Source organism: Rhinopithecus bieti, unplaced genomic scaffold, assembly GCF_001698545.2.
Source record: "Rhinopithecus bieti isolate Rb0 unplaced genomic scaffold, ASM169854v2 scaffold_9981, whole genome shotgun sequence".
In the NCBI taxonomy this organism is placed as follows: domain Eukaryota; kingdom Metazoa; phylum Chordata; class Mammalia; order Primates; family Cercopithecidae; genus Rhinopithecus; species Rhinopithecus bieti.
Genome location: NW_016806838.1, coordinates 4,846,476 through 4,866,766, shown reverse-complemented (window position 1 = coordinate 4,866,766; position 20,291 = coordinate 4,846,476). Strand labels below are relative to the sequence as shown.

Here is a 20,291-nt window from a genome sequence, read left to right as displayed (position 1 = left end):
CCTATAGGCGTCTGACTCAGAGACGGTATCACAGAGGTGGTCTTTGACTTTGAACACGAAAGAGTGCTTTGGGGTTGAATGTGGAGAAGAAGGTGATGCATGTGGGGTGGTTGGAGGTGCATTCTCTGTGATGTATGTGTCACATGTGGGGGGTTGTGTGATGTGGACAGGAGCATTCTTTTTTTTTTTTTTTTTTGAGACTGAGTCTCGCTCTGTCACCCAGGCTGGAGTGCAGTGGCCGGATCTCAGCTCACTGCAAGCTCCGCCTCCCGGGTTCACGCCATTCTCCTGCCTCAGCCTCCCGAGTAGCTGGGACTACAGGCGCCCGCCACCTCGCCCGGCTAGTTTTTTTGTATTTTTTTTAGTAGAGACGGGGTTTCACAGTGTTAGCCAGGATGGTCTCGATCTCCTGACCTCGTGATCCGCCCGTCTCGGCCTCCCAAAGTGCTGGGATTACAGGCTTGAGCCACCGCGCCCGGCCAGGAGCATTCTTATGTGCAAATTTGGGGTATCCCTTGGAATTTAAATTTTACCAAATTTAAAACAGTAAGAATCACCATATCTGTTTTTAGGGAGTACCTCCTAGGGCCCCAGTAAGGGAAAAAAAACAAACACAGCTCCTTCAAGAGATTTATAATCCTACTAGCAAGATAAGGATGGGATGTTTTGCCAAGTGTGGTGGTAAATGCCTGTAATCCCCAATACTCAGGAGGCTGAGGTGGGAGGATTGTTTGAGCCGAGGGGTTCAAGACAAACCCAGGCAACATAGTGAGACCCCTCTTCAAAAAGGAAAAAGGGGGCTGGGAGCGGTGGCTTATGCCTGTAATCCCAGCACTTTTGGAGGCTGAGGTGGGCAGATCACCTGAGGTCAGGAGTTCGAGACCAGCCTGGCTAACGTGGTGAAACCCCATCTCTACTAAAAATACAAAAATTAGCTAGATATGGTGGCGAGTGCCTGTAATCCCAGCTACTTGGGAGGCTGAGGCAGGAGAATTGCTTGAACCCGGGAGGCAGAGGTTGCAGTGAGCCGGGATCACACCACTGCACTCCAGCCTGGACAACAGAGTGAGACCCTGTCTCAAAAAAATAAATAAAAAGAAAAAAAGGGTGGAATATTTAGATGACAATGTAGATCTGAATCTGAATGCATGTGCATGCATTCACTCTGGGAAGGTTTGGTGTTGGCCAAAACGTGAAAGAGGGTGGGTGGATCTACAGAAAATCTTCATTTCTCGAGAAGAAATCCGTATGTTTTCAGAAAAGCCTGCACAAGTCCCTCATACTTCCCCTCCTTGGTGACATATGGTGCTCCATGGCTCCCCACAGATCTGCGGCTCATTGCTCATTGCAAATAATCTATCCCTGGTCTAACCTAAATCCCTCTTGCTGCAGTGACACCTGATACCAGTTGGGAAGTGGGACAGTCTGTTACAGGTGGGCCCCATCCGCATCTTTGCACATCTCAACTTTAAGAATACCCAACTCAGGCTGGGCGCGGTGGCTCACACCTGTAATCCCAGCACTTTGGGGGGCCGAGGTGGGCGAATCACGAGGTCAGGAGATTGAGACCATCCTGGCTAACATGGTGAAACCCCGTCTCTACTAAAAGACAAAAAAATTAGCCAGGCATGGTCACAGGTGCCTGTGGTCCCAGCTGCTCTGGAGGCTGAGGCAGGAGAATGGCGTGAACCTGGGAGGCAGAGCTTGCAGTGAGCCGAAATCATGCCACTACACTCCAGCTTGGGCTATAGAGCGAGAATCCATCTCAGAAAAACAAAACAAAACAAAACAAAACAACAGCAATGAAAAACCCAACTCAGAGATCTATCTCTACCTGTCCAAGGCAAGTTTTCTTGGTTCTGTCCCTGAATTACAGCTACCTGGTTGCTGCAGGAACCTGGGGAGACACAGAGGCTGGAGCAGCTGTAACCATTTTTTCAAAGATGCTCTTTCTTCTGGGCTTTGAGTCTTCACTTCAGCTGGGTGTGGGGGAGGTGTGGGGAGTAAATGAAAATTCAGGAGAGGAAGCCAGGCATGGTGGCTTAATGCCTGTAATCCCAGCACTTTGGGATGGGTGCTGAGGTGGGTGGATCACTGGAGCACAGAAATTTGTGACCAGCCTGCCCAACATGGTAAAACCTTGTCTTTACAAAAAAATAGAAAAATTAGCTGGCCGTGGTGGTGTGCACCTGTGGTCCCAGCTACTCAGGATGCTGAGTTGGGAGAATCGCTTGAGCCTGGGAGGCGGAGGTTGCAATGAGCTAAGATTGCGCCACTGCACTCCAGCCTGGGTAACAGAGCCAGATCCTGTCTCCAATAAATAAATACATAAATACATTCAGAAGTGGGAGAGAGAAAATGAGGGGGAAAATAAGTAAAATACCAAGTCAGAGAGTGCCCCACTGGGAGGATGAGGGGGTGCATTTTGCTCATGTCCTGTCCACCACTTGGACCTCCCCAGACAAGGAAGTCAGCCAGGGACTGAGCAACAGACATGGAAAGAAGGTAGAGGTAGAGGTCGTTCTGTAACGTTCAGACAGAAAGAAAAAGGGAGTTGACATTTCTGCTCCTTTGGCTGGCTGCCTGTCGGGAAATCCTGAAGGTCAGAGCTGGGAAAGTGTCTGCATGTAATTGGGACATCCCTCAATGTCATTCACATACCTTCTTCATAATTTGGGGCATGTCTGTGTCCCACCTGGATACACACACACACACACGTGCATATATATATATATATATATATATATATATATTTTGAGATGGAGTTTCACTCTTGTTGCCTAAGCTGGAGTGCAATGGGGCGATCTTGGCTCACTGCTACCTCTGCCTCCAGGGTTCAAGCGATTTTCCTGCCTCAGCCTCCCAAGTAACTGGGATTAGAGGCACATGCCACCACACCTGGTTCATTTTGTCGCTTTAGTAGAGACGGGATTTCACCAAGTTGGTCAGGCTGGTCTCAAACTCCCTACCTCAGGTGATCCGCCCACCTCTTCCTCCCAAAGTGCTGGGATTACAGGCATGAGCCACCGCACCTGGCCCACTTGCTTTGCTTTGCTTTGCTTTTCTCTTTCTTTCTTTCTGTCTTTCCCTCCTTCCCTCCCTCCCTCCCTTCCTTCCTTCCTCCCTTCCTTTCTTTTTCTCTTTCTCTTTCTCTGTTTCTCTTTTTTTTTTTTTTTTGATGGAATTTCATACTTGTTACTGAGGCTGGAGTGCAATGGCGTGATTTTGGCTCACTGCAACCTCCAACTCCCGGGTTCAAGTGATTTTCCTGCCTCGGCTTCATGAGTAGCTGGGATTACAGGCACCTGCCGCCGCGCCCAGCTAATTTTTTGTTTTTTTGTATTTTTAGTAGAGATGGGGTTTCACCATGTTGGTCAGGCTGGTCTTGAACTCCTCACCTCAGGTGATCCACCCACCTCGGCCTCCCAAAGTCCTGGGATTACAGATATGAGCTGCTGCGCCTGGCCAATGTTTTTCTAATCAATTATTTTTTACCAAATTGGTGTCTAAAGGAAATTTTATACGAATATCATATGAAATAGCATGCCTACGAAGTCGCAGGTTTAATAGTTGGTTTTATTTTTTATACACCAACATAACAACCTATCTATTCAAGATAAAGCAAATGTTTTTCCAGGTCTCACTTTAAACTGTCTTATAGGAGTAACAGTGACCCAGGGCGCTGGTTTTCAGTTTGCTTTTTTCAGAGGTGCCTCCAGTTCCAGAGGGTACTCAGACCCCCTTTCAACCAGAGAGACTCCCTTTTAATCTAGTTTCTATACTGGAGTTACACATAAGAGTTTATATAACAAAAAATAATTCCACATCTAAAAATATAATAATCCAAACTGCTCGCCTAGTCCGACCTGCTCACTGTGCCGCTGAGACATAACCGAGGTTAGGGAGGAGAAGTGGCTGTCTTGGGTCACACAGCTATTAGAAGCAAAGTCCGGCCCATGAACCCCAGTCGGCAGGCCCCCAATTCTTGCCAGAGACAGACAGAAGTTTTCTCCATCCTTTAAAGAGAAACATTCGGCTTATGGCTGGGAGTTGTGGAAGGTCCATAGTGGGGGATGTGGATGGAAAGGGAGGATTGTTGGGGGAATGGTGGGTTGGCAGCAGGGGGTCCCGGAGCAGCGCCCAGGCAGAGCTGAAACAGCCCCTTTAAGCACAGCTGACCCTTCCAAAGGCAGAAAGACTACAGCCTGCAGCGTATTTGCTTCCATTTTTCCTGTTGACACCACTGGTGAGGATGCCTTCGGGAGAAGGCCAGATTCCTCCCCATTAACGCCCCTCAGCATCCTGGAAGTTGGAAAATTATTGCCGCCCCCTGCTTCCCAACACTCCTGCCTTTTCTTCAGTCTCAATACCCTACCACGCCTGCCTCCTACCAGTCTTTGTGTTCTCATTTCTGATTTGGTCTGTGGGACCCTCACCCCTCAGTTGGCTCCTGCTTCCAACTGAGAACACCTAGAAACCGTGGGAACCCCACAACCACCAAGCCAAGGCATACTTCTCCCGGGAACAGCTGAATGGGAAAAGTAACCCAGTTCCCTTCACCATCCCAGGGAATCCTCCAAAATGGACTATGCCCTGTTGGTCACTTCAGACCCAGCAGCCCTTCCCCATCCCCACTCAGCCCTGCACAGGGGGTGCCAGGAAGTCCACACCAGGGGAAGAGTGGGCATGAGCAGGCTGAGCCAGGGACCCTTCCACTACCCTGGAAACCTGGGTGAGCCTGGAGTCATGCAGGGGCCCCAGACCCCTCAGAACATGGCACTTTTCCGTCTCTGCTGAGCGAGCCAGCTGCTGGGATTCATGTCCATCTGCAGCATCTTCATCACCCATTTGTCCCGACGGGCCCCTTCAACAAACTCGTTCAGAGACAGCTGGCCTGAGCAAGGGGGAGGAGAGGTGGTCATGCAGAAGAAGGGGAGATCTGAGTCTGGGGGCAGGAAGGGAGACCTCGCTCCCAGGATGCGCCTACATCTCTTATGCCAATTATCCTGCAGTCTCAGGCCCCAAGCTTGAGGCTTGTCAGGTGTCTGAATCTCCAGGAGTCTCCTGCCACCTTTAAGGGGCTTTCTAGGCCGGGTGCGGTGGCTCATGCCTGTAATCCCAGCACTCTGGGAGGCTGAGACGGTTGGATCATGAAGTCAGGAGATCGAGACCATCCTGGCTAACACGGTGAAACCCTGTCTCTACTAAAAATACAAAAAATTAGCCGAGCGTGGTGGTGGGCGCCTGTAGTCCCAGCTACTCGGAAGGCTGAGGCAGGAGAATGGCATAAACCCAGGAGGCGGAGCTTGCAGTGAGCCGAGATCGCGCCACTGCACTCCAGCCTGGGTGACAGAGCGAGACTCCGTCTCAAAAAAAAAAAAAAAAAAATAAGGTGGAGGGGGCTTTCTTTGCAGATGAATTGAATTTTTGCATACGGTCCCACGGAAATGCTGGGTGGAGCTGAGAGATCTGGAGGGCTCCTGTGTGTATTCAAAGCCAGCTCTCTCCCCACACAGCCTTGGGGCTGGGCACTGGACTACAGGGAGGAGAGCCCAAGCAGCCTGAATGGAGGCTTACCCTATGCCTGCTCTTTTTTTTTTTTGAGACGGAGTCTCGCTCTGTCGCCAAGGCTGGAGTACAGTGGCCGGATCTCAGCTCACTGCAAGCTCCGCCTCCCGGGTTTACGCCATTCTCCTGCCTCAGCCTCCCGAGTAGCTGGGACTACAGGCGCCTGCCACCTCGCCCAGCTAGTTTTTTGTATTTTTTAGTAGAGACGGGGTTTCACTGTGTTAGCCAGGATGGTCTCGATCTCCTGACCTCGTGATCCGCCCGTCTCGGCCTCCCAAAGTGCTGGGATTACAGGCTTGAGCCACCACGCCCGGCCTATGCCTGCTCTTAAACACATTATCCCATTCATTCCTCTCAACCACTATTATTATCCCCATTTTCCAGATGAGGAAATTGAGACCAGGACAAGACACTCAATATATCACTCCCTGCCTGACTCCAAAGTTCCAATTCTTTCTATTCTGCATACTTGGCCTCCATCGGCAACTCCTATAGGACTTTTAGTCGCTCCTACAAACACGTGCTCGTGAGTCCCTTTGTTAGTTCATGTCATCTTCTCCACAGCCTTCTCACAGATGAGGACCTCAGGGTTGGAAGGTGGGGGGTCTTGCCCAAGGATGTGAGGCCAGAAAGTGGCGGTGATGCAGAGTGGGCAGCACCCCCCACACATCTCTGCCCCTCTTACCATCTCCATTCTCATCCACCAGGAGGAAGATCCTGTCTACGACCTCCTCGGGCGTGAGCAGCTGGCCTTGCTCAGTTTGTAGCTCTCGCCGGCAGGCTTTCTTCAGCTGGTAAATTCCCTGCCAAAGAAAACTCAGTTGCATTGATGGGAGACCCTGCAAGCTCACCCTCACCCCCATGACCCACATCCCTCAGCACCACTTCCCCAGTGCTGGCTTCCCAGGCTATGCGTCTTAGGATCACGTAATCTGGATCCAGATCAAAACTGACCTGTCTTAAGGTGGTGCTCTCAGAATCCCACTGGCCTAATTCCAGCTGAGTTCCCGGCCTCACACCCCACCTGACCCCAACACCATTTGCATTTCCACTGTGAGCCGCAAAGCCCAAATCCAAAACCTCTAATGAGGGAGGTTTAAGTCACCATGAGTCTAAATTGCATTCTACACAGGAAGAAATAGAGGTGCAGAGAAGAAAATTCAGTGTATCTATATATGTGTGTGTCTGTACATGTGTAAAACAGAACGATGGGGATACACATGTTCCCTCCTCATGGACGGGAGGGAAAAACCCAGGTTTCTCCTTTTCCTGTTTCCTCTCCTGGTGAAACTATGTGAAAGCATCATGTAGGCCAGGCGCTGTGGCTCACGCCTGTAACCCCAGCACTTTGAGAGGCCGAGGCGGGCCATCACTTGAGGTCAGGAGTTCAAGACCAGCCTGGCCAACATGGTGAAATCCTGTCTCTACTAAAAATACAAAAACTAGCCAGGCACAGTGGTGGGTGCCTGTAATCCCAGCTACTCAGGAGGCTGAGGCAGGAGAATTGCTTGAACCCAGGAGGAAGAGGTTGCAGTGAGCTGAGATTGTGCCACTGAACTTCAGCCTGGGCAACAAAACAAGACTCTGTCTCAAAAAAAAAAAAAGAAAGAAAGAAAGAAAGAAAGCACTATGTAAATGTGGAAGAGATGGACACATATGATGGTTTTCCTTAGCTCCCAGGCTGGCGTTCCCTGAGGACAGAAGCTGTGTCTTATGCACCTCTATGGCCTCACTGCCCAGCCCAGTGCCCAGCACAAAGTAGGCCTCATCGACGTGTCTTGGGAGACTGAGGGGTTAAATCCAGCTCCAGCACTTTCTAGGTAGACTAATTTGGGCGGATTACAGAATCTCTATGAAGCAACTTCTTGCTCTGTGAAATAGGGCTAACGACGGTCTGGCTAACGCAGGGAACACGCCAGAGTGTGGAATGCACTAGGCACTTCTTTTCTTCCTTAATCATTCTTGCTAATAGAGAGTGATGGTGAGTCTTTTAAAAGAAATAACTTCTGATCTTGACTTTTTCTCATGCATTTGTGTTTTCTATTTTATTGATTTCTGCTGTTTATTTTCTTTCTTCTACTATCTTTGGATTTAATTTTATTTATTGATTTATTTATTTTGAGATGGAGTCTCGCTCTGTCGCCCAGGCTGGAGTGTAGTGGCGCCATCTCGGCTCACTGCAAGCTCTATCTCCCAGGTTCAAGCGATTCTCCTGCCTCAGCCTTCACAGTAGCTGCAACTACAGGCACCTGCCACCACGCCCGGCTAGTTTTTTGTAGTTTTAGTAGAGACTGGGTTTCACCATGTTAGCCAGAATGGTCTCGATCTCATGACCTTGTGTTCTTCCCACCTCGGCCTCCCAGAGTGCTGGTATTACAGGTGTGAGCCATCACTGCTCCCAGACAAGGGTTTATTTCACCTTTTTTTTTTTTTGACAGGTTTTCACTCTGTTGCTCAGGCTGGAGTGCAGTGGCACAATCACAGCTCATTGTAGCCTCGACCTCCCAGGCTCAGGCAATCCTCCCACCTCAGCCTTTGGAGTAGTTGGGACCAGGTGCATACCACCATGCCCAGTTAATTTTTTTTGTATTTTTTGTAGAGATGGGGTCTTACTATGTTGCCCAGGCTGATCTTGAACTCCTGGGTTCAAGTGATCCACTCACCTCAGCCTCCCAAAGTGCTGGGATTACATGTGTGAGTCCCTGCACCTGGCCTTAATTTACTCTTCCTTTTTTCTAATTTCCTGAGATGGCCTCTTAGATCATTGATTTTCTAATATATAAAGTCTTATTTTCTAATATAGTATACATTTTCTAATTATTTCCTAATATATATTTTCTTTTCTTTTCTTTTTTTGAGACTGGATCTTACTTTGTTGCCCCAGCTGGAATGCAGTGGCATGATCATAGCTTACTGCAGCCTCCAACTCCTGGCTCAAGCAATCCTCCCAGCTCAGTCTCCCAAGTAGCTAGGACTACAGGCATGTACCTCCAAGCCTGGATAATTTTTAAACTTTTTGTAGAGATGGGGTCTCCCTTTGTTTTCCAGGTTGGTCTTGAACTCCTGGGCTCAAGCAATCCTCCCACCTCAGCCTCCCAAAGTACTGAGATTACAGGAATGAGCCACTGCATCCAGCCTCTATTTCCTAATGTATGCATTTTAAGTCTTATTTTCTAATATGTACATTTTAAATCTATAAATTTTTCTGCAGGTTCAGCTTTAGCTGCATTTCACAAGTTGTAGTATATCATGCTTGCGCTATTTTTCAATTTAAGACACTTGCCGTGTGTGTGTGACAGAGAGAGAGAGAGAGAGAGAGAGAGAGAGAGATGGGGATACACATGTGGGGATACACAAAGAGAGGGAAAGTATTTCTTTGATCCATGGAGTATGTGGAAGTCTACTGCCTAATTTCCAAACAGATGGGGATTTTCTAATAATCTTTTGTGATTGATTTCTAGCTTAATTCCACTAGAAAGTACACACTCAGAACGAGAACACAGGAAACACACTCAGAATGATTTCAAGGCCTCTTCTTCAGTCCCCGCTGGCCACTTGCAGCCAACCCTCAGAGCTCCAGCAGTGCTCAAGTGCCCAGGCTGCGGGCCCATGGGCAGAGACACTAACCTCCACAATGTTGAGTAGCTCCAGGCGGTCGATGCAGCCATTGCCATCCTTATCATAAATCTTGAAGGTCCACTTCAGCTTGTGCTCCAGGGTGCCTCTCAGCACGAGATTCAGGGCTGCCACGTACTCCAGGAAGTCAATGGTGTTGTCCTGCATTAGATGTGGATGCTGCTGAGGGCACAGCCCACCTCCCCAGAGCATATGTCATTCATCCCTGCAAACACAGGGCTTCTCCTCCTCATTTTAATCCATGTGGCCTCTGCATCTTTGCTCAAGCCTTTCTCCACCCTTGGGGTAGAGAACATTCTATTATCTATCTATCTATCTATCTATCTATCTATCTATCTATCTATCTATCTGTCTGTATCACATTATCTATCTATCTATCTATCTATCTATCTATCTATCTATCAATCAATCATCTGTCTATTTATTTTTAGAAACAGGGTCTCACTACGTTACCCAGGCTGGTCTCAAACTCTTGGGCTCAAGTGATCCTCCCTTCTTGGCCTCCCAAAATGTTTGGATTACAGGCATGAGCCACCACACCCAGCCTAGAGAACATTCTCTCTTCTCATTTTCTGTGATCACCCAAGCCTACCCATCCTTCAAGGCTGAGCTCAAGGGTCCCCTCCTCCAGGAAGCCTTCGTTCTCTGATCTATTCAGCCATAGTGCTCTCTCCCTCCCCATTCTAACATCCTCAGCATCTGCTGTCTATTCTACACAGCTTGGGACTTTCTCTGGCATTGTCACTTAACTGTTTCCTAAATGTCTCGTTCTCTAACCACATTATATGCTCCTGGGGAAAAGAGAGGGGTTGACATTGCTTGGGTTTCTCCTCCATGCCTAGCACAGTGCCACTTACAGCCAGAGCTGGAAGCCAATAGATATTCATGAATCAATTAGTCAATGACGGACTTGATCTGAATTTGGGACTAAGACAGTTTTGAAGGAGATTAGAAAGCAGAGCCCATGTTGAAATTTTCCTCTGCATTCTCATTCACCCCAAGTCAGAGAGAGGCAGACAGGCAGTGTCTCCAGCCCTACACACTTCTAAGTTCCAGTGTACATTACACTGAACAACAGGCCTGTGACTCCAGCCCATCCAGGAAGGGTGGGGGAGCACAGAGCTCAGATGCTAACTGAGCAGAGGAAGGGAGAGAGGCACAGTCTACTTGTAAGGTGACTCTCACCAAGAAACAACAGAAACTTCTTGTAACAGAAATGCGGCAGCAATAATGATTTCTTTTTTTTTTTTTTTTTTGAGGTGGAGTCTCGCTCTGTCGCCCGGACTGGAGTGCAGTGGCCAGATCTCAGCTCACTGCAAGCTCTGCCTCCCGGGTTTACGCCATTCTCCTGCCTCAGCCTCCCGAGTAGCTGGGACTACAGGCGCCCGCCACCTCGCCCGGCTAGTTTTGTATTTTAGTAGAGACGGGGTTTCACTGTGTTCACCAGGATGGTCTCGATCTCCTGACCTCGTGATCCGCCCGTCTCGGCCTCCCAAAGTGCTGGGATTACAGGCTTGAGCCACCGCGCCCGGCAGCAATAATGATTTCTAAAGCAGTAAACAAGAAAGAGGATATATTCTTGCTTTCTTCTCCAAATGCGTTTGGGGTGACAGGCTGCTGCTGCTGTTGGTGGCTGCAGTGGGTTAGCTGTGCCAGTGTCTCACTTACAGGTGCTCACTTATTCCAGGGTTGGGACCTCCACTCTCCAAATAAAAAATAAATAAGTGGAACCAGGAGTGCCTGTCATTCACTTGACTTTGTTATCGGAAATGACACCGATGGCCCAGAGCAGAGCACTTCTGTCCCACTGGGTCAGGACACTCAGGAGCCCCAGCCCCAGATCAAGGGGTGCCTGGGTGAACAAGGTTTGAGCAACAGGAGAAATGGCAGAAAATGAAGGAAACAACAAGAAGCCGAAGGAAAAGCTAAGAAGAAAACAAAACGAGCTTACTTTAGTACCTGAAGTGTTCTATTCATATCTTTTATGTAATTCCTATAAATACATGGTCTCCATACTCCCCGTCATATACTTACCTAATTGAGGTCAGATTATATTTATAATTTTGTTTCCTTCATTTTCATGTAACATTTTCTCATGTCTTTAAAAATTATTTAAAATGTCAACTTCCATGTTTTCTTTTTTGGTGGGGAGGGGGTACTGAACATTCCCTTTGTTTAACATATTTCTAATATTTTCCATTACACAATGAACTTTTTTTTTGCATGTATACCTTTTCTTACATCTCTGGTATTTTTTTTTAGGGTAGACACTTGGCAGTGGTTGTCAGTTCTTTAAAAGGCTATTTTCTTGAGTAGTTGTTATTTATTAAGCTTACCACAAAGCAAACTTGTGTTTCTTATTTAATGAGGATGAGTTATTATCCCCATTTTATGGATGAGGAGTCCGGGACCCAGAGGTTCCCAGGCCACCCAGCCAGCAAGTGGCAGAGCTTTTCCAGGCACACATCTCCTCCAGTTCATCAAGTAGGAAAAACTTGCAGTCTCCACTTAAGATCTATTTCTGTCCAGCAAATGAGCCTAGTGCTTGGGGATGCCAAGAGAAGAGAAACAAAAACAAAAAACCTGAAACCACCACAAATCCCCACTCTCTAGATCTCCAGTCTTCCTCATTCTTTGTCCCAAAACTTCTGTTCCTACAACATCCTCTCAACATGATTCAGTTTCTATGACTCCTTGCCTTATATGAGACATATTCCAGAGTGATCTCTAGACAAGTGATCTCATCTGAGAGGTTATTGGAAACCCCAGGACCATTTCTGGGAAACTTCCAGCTGAGATTAATCTCATCTGCTGTGCATGGGACCTTGTCAGCTCCAATTACCCACAGAGGCCTGAGAGTGATGGAAATGGCTGTCTACTCAGGAATAGGATGGGCGTGTCACCGGCTCTGTGGGATTATCTGCCCTGTTTCTCCTTGAATTGGCCACATTTGTGCACCAGCCCTGACCTCAATGCATGTTATACAAGAATCCCAAATGACATTTGATCTTGACCCTCCCCTTTCTTCCATTCTAGGCGGTCATAGGGCAACCACCAGAGTTGCAAGGGAGAGTGGCAGAGATGAGGTGTTCCTACACCTTTGTCTCCACCAAACCAGTTTCCATCACCTCAGATTTTCACATGTGAACCAGATCCATAAACTCTTTTGATTTGATTTGCTTTAGAAATCTCAGACCGATTGTTCAGAAATGACACTCCTCGATATAAAGGGGAATGGAGTTAGGTGTAGGTTTGGAGACAAAGACTAAGCGGGAAAGAAGACTCAGTCCCTGAGAGAGGAACTTAAAAACATGTTCTAGGGAGGCTCTTCCTTACAGTGGAACGCCAACTAGTAAATAGAGAAGGGATGGTGGGGTTAGAAAATTATCAACAGATGCCAAAGCCAGTAGAAAATTTGACTGAACAATAGGATATTTACTTAGTCTTAAGGTATATCCCTATGAGATGCTTATTAATTACAAAGAAAAAAAATAGTAGCTTTACAGTGTTGAAACATGGCAGATATCACCTTAACCAAGTGATCAAAGTTAACTGTGCCAGTGACGGGACAAGCTGACATCTTATACCTGATGATATGATGCACCGAGGACACAACATCACATCAGTGGCAATTCTGCCAATTCAGGCAAACACCAATTGTGGGGTGTCCTACCACATAATTCAGCCAGGCATGGAGGTGCGCAGTCTTCAACAATGTCACAGCCAAATAAAAAAGAAAAGCTGAGATTAAAGGTTCCAAGTTAAAGAAGACTAAGGAGGATACAAGTAAATGCAATGTGTGATCACACCAAAAAAAAAAAACCAAAAAACAAAAAACAACAACAAACAAAGAAAAAGGAAGGCCGGGTGCAGTGGCTCATGCCTGTAATCCCAACACTTTGGGAGACTGAGGCTGGCGGATCATGAAGTCAAGAGATGGAGACCATCCTGGCCAACATGGTGAAACCCCGTCTCTACTAAAAATACAAAAATTAGCTGGGCGTGGTGGCACTCGCCTGTAGTTCCAGCTACTGGGGAGTCTGAGGCAGGAGAATCGCTTGAATCTGGGAGGTGGAGGTTGCAGTGAGCCGAGATCACACTACTGCACTCCATTTCAAAAAATAAAATAAAATAAAATAAAAAAAAGAAAAGAAAAAGGAAAAAAGAAAGAAAGCTGACCGGGTGCAGCGGCTCATGCCTGTAATCCCAGCACTCTGGGAGGCCGAGGTGGGCGGATCACTTCAGGTCAGGAGTTCGACACCAGCCTGGTTAACATGGTAAAATCCTGTTTCTACTAAAAATACAAAAATTAGCCAGGCATGGGGGCGCGCACCTATAATCCTAGCTACTCGGGAGGATGAGGCACGAGAATCGCTTGAACCCGGGAGGTGGAGATTGCAGTGAGCTGAGATCGTGCCACTGCACTTCAGCCTGGGCAACATGGTAAGACTCTGTCTCTACCAAAATAAATAAGTAAATAATACAAAAATTAGCAGGCATGGTGGTGCACACCTGTAATCCCAGCTACTTGAGAGGTTGAGGTGGGAGGATCCCTTGAGCCTCGGAAATCAGAGGCTGCAAAGAGCTGAGATCATGCACTGTACTACAGCCTGGGTGACAGAGCGAGACCCTGTCTCAAAAACCAAAAAGAAAAAGAAAATACACACTGAAATATTTAGGGATAAATAGGTATGATATCTGTAACTTTCTCTTAAAAAAAGTATATGTCTATATTCTGTATATGTATAAATTATGTATCATGTATATGTATATATACTTATAGGATATATTATATATATGTATGTGTATAGAGAGAGGCAGAATGATAAAGTAAATGAGATAAAATGTAATTAACTGGGGAAATTTGGATAAATTGCATATGGGAGTTACTTGTATAATTCTTATAACTTTTCTGTAAATTTAGAATCATAGCAAAATTAAGAAGTTATCCGAAAAGGAAAAAACACTGATGAACATGATATGCTGATTTATAAGAAGAGATGAGGCATAAGGAGTACCACTATATGCCTAGGGGCTTAATCAGCCTTTTTCGATCTTGAATCATGATTGTACTGATTTTTAGATGAATCTGGGGAAGATTGATGGACTTAAATGAGTCTTATTATTTATGACCTGATATATTTGTTTACTTTTCTTAAGACATTTTAAAAAATCATCAATTATTTTAAAAACTCATCTTCTCTCTTTAAAAAACCTGCCTTCTAAGCAGGAGCACTTAAGACCTTGGGCAAATCGATTCATTTCCTTTTGCCCAGCTTTCTCATCATTTAATTTGGAATAACAAAAGTCTGCCCCTCCCACCCAGGGTTGCTGCTGACTCAGAGGAGACCGAGGAGAGGGGGAGTGCTAAGAAGCCCGAAACTGGCTCTGTGCCCTGTGGGGTGGTCAATGGGGTTCATCTCTGAGGAGGTTCTGTTGAATTGAAGATGCTGACCTCACCCTCCTGTCCCGGGACAGGCACTGTGGGGATGTGCACTGACTGGTACCAGCAACAGGATGAGACCTGAAGTGGCATTCCCAGTGATTCAGCTTAGAAAGCTAAATTCTCCACGCACTGAGAAGTGGAATACTGATGCTTTCTCCAGATTAAATAGGTATTTGAGGCAAATCCAGTGGTTTGCAGGATTGCCAGGGCACTGAACTGGATAACCTTAAATAATCAAGGGGTTTTGTAACTGAATTGAAATTTAAAATTCAATCCCCAGGTGAATTTACAAGGTGTGTTACCTTCTTAGCTGCTAGTGACATTGGGGGCTTAGAGAAACTCTGGTCTGAATGATTTCATGAAACCTTCCTGGACTTTAAGAGCTGTAAGGGGCTTTTGCAGTCATCCTCTCAGTCTCCCAATCCATGCAGGAGCCTCCTCCAGCATTCTTGACAGGGAGAATCTGACCAGTCTCAGTTCAAAGAACCCCAACAAGAGGGAGCTCATAGCCCATGCTAAGATACCTCATCCCATTTGGAACATCTCTTTTGCTCCTAGTGTTTAGAGTGACAGGGTCTCTGGCAGATGTGAAAACCCAGTCATTGGCTGCAGAGTCTTGGCCAAAAGTACACAAAGAGAGGACCTGGACTGTCTGCCAGTCCCCCTTCAGCTCTCAAGAAGAGGACACGGGGAGCATCAGCCGACAGCTGAGAGATAGAGGGAGGGAAGGAGAGACAGATAAGATGGAAAGCGACAAAATGAAGAGAAGAGACAGAAGGGTTTGGGGAGTGACACAGAAAAGGTAACGAGAGATGCAGTGGAAAGAAGAGTAGAGAAAGAGCAGAAGGAGTGGGGAACTGGGAGCTCTCCCTGAGGACACTCGTGGAGGAAGGCGCCAGGTGGACTGGCTACCATTCCTTCCCTTCAGGGTGCCTTACCCCATTCTTGTCGAAGGCTCGGAACATGCCCTCTACATACTGGGAGGCCTCCTCATCGTCTGTGACCTTGAAGAAGCGTTTAAACTCATGCATAAAGAGTGTGCCGCTGGGGCACTCCATCACAAACTTCTTGTACCACTCCTGGAGCTCTGCCACATCTATCTCGCCAGCTGCCTCTGCCTCCTCCCAGCTAAACTCCTGCCCCATGCTGGCCCTGAGGAGTGTCAGGGAGCAAGGGTCTGTGTCTCCTCCCTGGCTTCTGCTGATTAATCTCTCCAGCTAGGGCCCTCTTCCTCCCTTTCCAGGAGGCCTGACCAGCCTCTCCATCATCTCCTGGATGACTGAACATGATTGTCAGTGCAGGGGGCAGGTGGTAAGGGAGGTGGGCCCAGGCCAGCTAAGCCGTCCTAAGACTATTAGAAGATTCCCCGGGCAGCCGGGCACGGTGGCTCATGCCTGTAATCCCAGCACTTTGGGAGGCCGAGATGGGTGGATCATGAGATCAGGAGTTCGAGACCAGCCTGGCCAACATGGTGAAACCCTGTCTCTACTAAAAATACTAAAAAATTAGCTGGGCGTAATGGCAGGCACCTGTAATCCCAGCTACTCAGGAGGCTGAGGCAGGAGAATCACTTGAACCCAGGAGGCGGAGGTTGCAGTGAGCCGAGATTGTGCCACTGCACTCCAGCCTGGCGACAGAGTAAGCTTCTGTCAGAAAAAAAATAAAAAAATAAAATTGCACCACCTTATCCTTCAACATAGATAATGAGAGTATTTTGTAAGATGGGAAGACCATATATGCTTGGGATGCTTACGCTGAAATACAATTATATAACCTGGGTCATTAGTTTGTGATAAAAATAACATTGTACTTATTTTAACTTTGAAGATATTTTACCAAATTCTCTTCTCTCCTCTAGTGAGAAAACCTTTCTTTCCTTCAAATGATGCCTTTCCTCAAGATAATTGAAAGCATCTTAAGGGCATCCTCACTCCACAAGTCTAGTTTTGGTCCCTAACCTTTCCGCTGGAGAGGGAAGTTAGATTTATCCCNAAAAAAAAAAAAAAAAAAAAAAAAAAAAAAAAAAAAAAAAGGAGAGTCCCCTGGAAGTTCTGACCTCCAGTCTAAGCTCCTCCAGTCTCACCCCTTCCCTTAGCCTTGTTAACAAAGCAACCAAGCTGGCCCAGGCAGACTCTGAAGAGGTAGAAGGGGAAGAAATTGAGAGGTAAGGAGAGGGATGCAGAGTGAAGAAAGAGTGGGGGTGCCAGGCTGGGATCCTCCCATCTCACTCACTCCCTGTCTCTTTAGCTGGGCCCTACATTGCTCCAGGGAGGCCCATCTTGGAGATAGGAGACTCAAGCCCAGAGAGGAAGTGAGATCAAGTCCTAATCCGTAAAACAGAATCCGCTGGTGATCTGGGACTTGCCCTTCAGACGGTCTAGTGAAAAGAGGCAGAATCTATGATGGGAAGGCTCTAGGTGAGCAACTCTGTTTCCAGGCTAACTCAGTCTCTGACACAGGATCTGAAGCTCCTTTCCAGATCACACCTTTGATCTTGGGAGCTTTTCACTTTCTGATTAAAAATACAAATACCTCCCTCCAACCCTTCACCCGAGAAGGATCTGGGAGCATGGCCTAAAATATCTTTGAAGGCTCTTTTACATTAAAGGCCATGTAAATTTGCTTTTGAACAATTACATATTCATGCTTATTTTAATGTAACATAAAAATGACACCTCCAAGAAATCAAAAGACCTGGGACACACATTTTTCTTTTTTTTTGCTTTTTTTAAAAAAAAATTTATTTTTTGAGACAGGGTCTCGCTCTGTCGCCCAGGCTGGAGTGCAGTGGCGCGATCTTGGCTCACTGCAAGCTCCACCTCCGGGTTCAAGTGATTCTCATGCCTCAGCCTCCCGAGCAGCTGGGATTACAGGTGCTCACCACAACACTCAGGTTTTTTTCTTTTTTCTTTTTTTATTATACTTTAAGTTCTAGGGTACATGTGCATAACATGCAGGTTTGTTACATAGGTATACATGTGCCATGTTGGTTTGCTGCACCCAACACCCAGCTAATTTTTGTATTTTTAGTAGAGATGAGGTTTCACCATGTTGGCCAGGCTGGTCTCAAACTCCTGACCTCAAGTGATCCACCTGCCTTGGTCTCCCAAAGTGCTGGGATTATAGGCGTGAGCCACTGCGCCCAGCGACACTCATTTTTCTAGAAGACTTCAGAGGCAGCATTTCCAGTGAATCTGTCCTTAACCTACCTGTCCCTCACTGGGTGTTCAGCCTGAATTGTCTTGCACATCTCCAGGCCTGACCTCCTCTCTCACTGTTCTCTGCCTCCAGACGTCACGGAGCTCTGAAAGCTCTTTTAACTTTCTTGCTATTCCTGAAGGAGAAATGTGATTTCTTCTGTCATCCTTTCAAGTGGTGGTGGGTTTTTCTCCCCCACACACCTCAAGGTCTAGATAACAGGGCTAGTGTCCTCCTCTCTTCTCACTCTTGCCTCCAAATGGCCTTTTATTGTTTTCTCCCGAGAAAAGGCCAGTCCCTTTGAAGCCACATCTGACTCCTTGCCACTATTTACTTCCCTCCTTGCTGTAATTCACTGTTGACCTCCCTGCTTGTCTCAAAGCATCATGTCAGTCATTTCAGTGACTCTGACATCCAAGTGGATAAACAGCCCATCCCACACACTGGCCTCAAAGGTCCTTGATCTCCTTTTTTTTTTTTTTTTTTGAGACAGGGCTTTTGCTCTTTTCACCCAGGCTGGAGTACAATGGCTCCAGCCTCGGCTGGATCTCGCTCACTGCAACCTCCGCCTCCTGGGTTCAAGCAATTCTCCTGCCTCAGCCTTCCTAGTAACTGGGATTACAGGTACCTGCCACCACACCTGGCCAATTTTTGTATTTTTAGTAGAGACGAGGTTTCACCAGGTTGACCAGGCTGGTCTCGAACTCCTGACCTCAGATGATCTGCTTGCCTTGGTCTCCCAAAGTGCTGGGATTACAGGCGTGAGCCACTGTGCCCAGCCCCAATGAGAGTATGTGTGGGGGTCACACTGCCCTCTTACTCTTTAATTGCTGGCAACCTGGCATGGTCCCACATGCGTGAGTCACGTGTTTGGCCTGGTCCTTGGTCTCTTTAGTTCCAAAGAGCTTTTCTTCCATCTTACCTAGGACTTCCATTCACTTGTGGTCCCTGAGCCACAAGTGCAGCATCTGGGAGCTTGTTAGAAATGCAAAGTCTTAGGCCCCACCTCAGACCTACTGAATCAGGAACTGTGGGTTGGGGCCAGGAGTCTGTGTTTTAACAAGCCCCTCCAGGTGCTTCCAATGCATACTGAAGTTTGAGGATCACCACCCTAGGCCTTGCTGTCACCAATCTCTACTACCTCTGAAACATTCAAACGCTGCCTTCTCTTATCCGCACCCCACCCCTTCCATCTGTTACTCTAATACCTTCACTCCAATAATTCACTAATCTCATTGCGACTTCCAACCTGCTGATCCGTTTTTAACATCTGTCATCTTGCTCATCTCCTCACTCTCCTCCTTATCCTCATTCCATGGCCCAGCATTCTCCCCATTTTGACTTTTGTTCTCCTCCTAATGCCTCACTTGGCCTGGCCCTGGTTAAGGCGGTACGCTAACTATGCAGTAACACCTTGCCTACAGTGGGGAGCCTGGACATCGCAGGAGGACATCACAAATCATGCTGGCTGTACACACTTCAGATCATGTCAGACAATCGTACTACATATTCTTCCTGCCGAATTCCCTCTCCCCCTCTCTGAGATGACTATTCCATAGCGCTTCCTGCCCTCAAACCTTCCACTCATTCCCACACTGTCACCCACTTCACAGAGACAGACGAGGCAGTGACTCATCTTCCCACCAGTGTTTACCAACTTCTCTGTATCTATGCCCATGTCCTCTGCCCCCTTCCAGTCTCAGTGGAAGCAGCGTGCCCTTCCCCTTGTCCCCGTCAATGCCGCTACTTGTTTCCTAGATCCCATCTCTCTTTACCTACTCAAAAGCTTCATTCCCGCAGTTACTCCCTTTCTCTTCTGCAGCCTCTACTCATCCCTCTCTAATGGCATTCCTGTCAGCATTCAGATGTGCTGTAATATTGCCTTTATTAAAACAAGACAAAAATCCTTCCTTGACCCCACATTCAGGACTACATGTATTATGACGTTCATGGGCCCCACGTTTTTGCCTTCATGGGTCATAATATAAATACTGAAAAAATATTAAATAAGTAAATATTAATAATTATCACTGGTATAAAAAGGAACATAATCTAGACTGGGTGTTTCTTTTTAATTATGATTTTATTATTATTATTATTATGAGACAGAGTCTTGCTCTGTCACCCAGGCTGGAGTGCAATGGCATGATCTCGGCTCACTGCAACCTCTGCCCTGCCGAGTTCAAGTGATTCTCCTGCCTCAGCCTCCCAAGTAGCTGGGATTACAGGTGTGCACCACCATGCCAGACTAATTTTCTGTTTTTAGTAGAGACAGGGTTTCACCACATTGGTCAGGCTGGTCTTGAACTCCTGACCTCAAGTGATCCACCCGCTTTGGCCTCCCAAAGTGCTGGGATTACAGGCATGAGCCACCGCTCCTGGCTCTGATTTTATTTTAATTAACTAATGTATTTATCCTGAGATAGGGTCTCTGTCACCCAGG

The 20,291-nt window shown here is 47.1% G+C and overlaps 1 protein-coding gene across 1 annotated transcript; it reads right to left on the bottom strand.

Moving 5' to 3' along the window:
• Window positions 1-3,558: 3,558 nt before the first annotated feature.
• GUCA1B (guanylate cyclase activator 1B) lies at window positions 3,559-15,831 on the bottom strand. The gene is made up of 4 exons (XM_017878241.1): window positions 15,589-15,831; window positions 9,196-9,345; window positions 6,254-6,371; window positions 3,559-4,894 (listed from the first exon to the last, which is right to left on the bottom strand). Exons 1-4 carry the CDS (start codon window positions 15,793-15,795, stop codon window positions 4,767-4,769), a joined length of 603 nt encoding a protein of 200 aa, XP_017733730.1. The 5' UTR covers window positions 15,796-15,831; the 3' UTR covers window positions 3,559-4,766.
• Window positions 15,832-20,291: the final 4,460 nt, after the last annotated feature.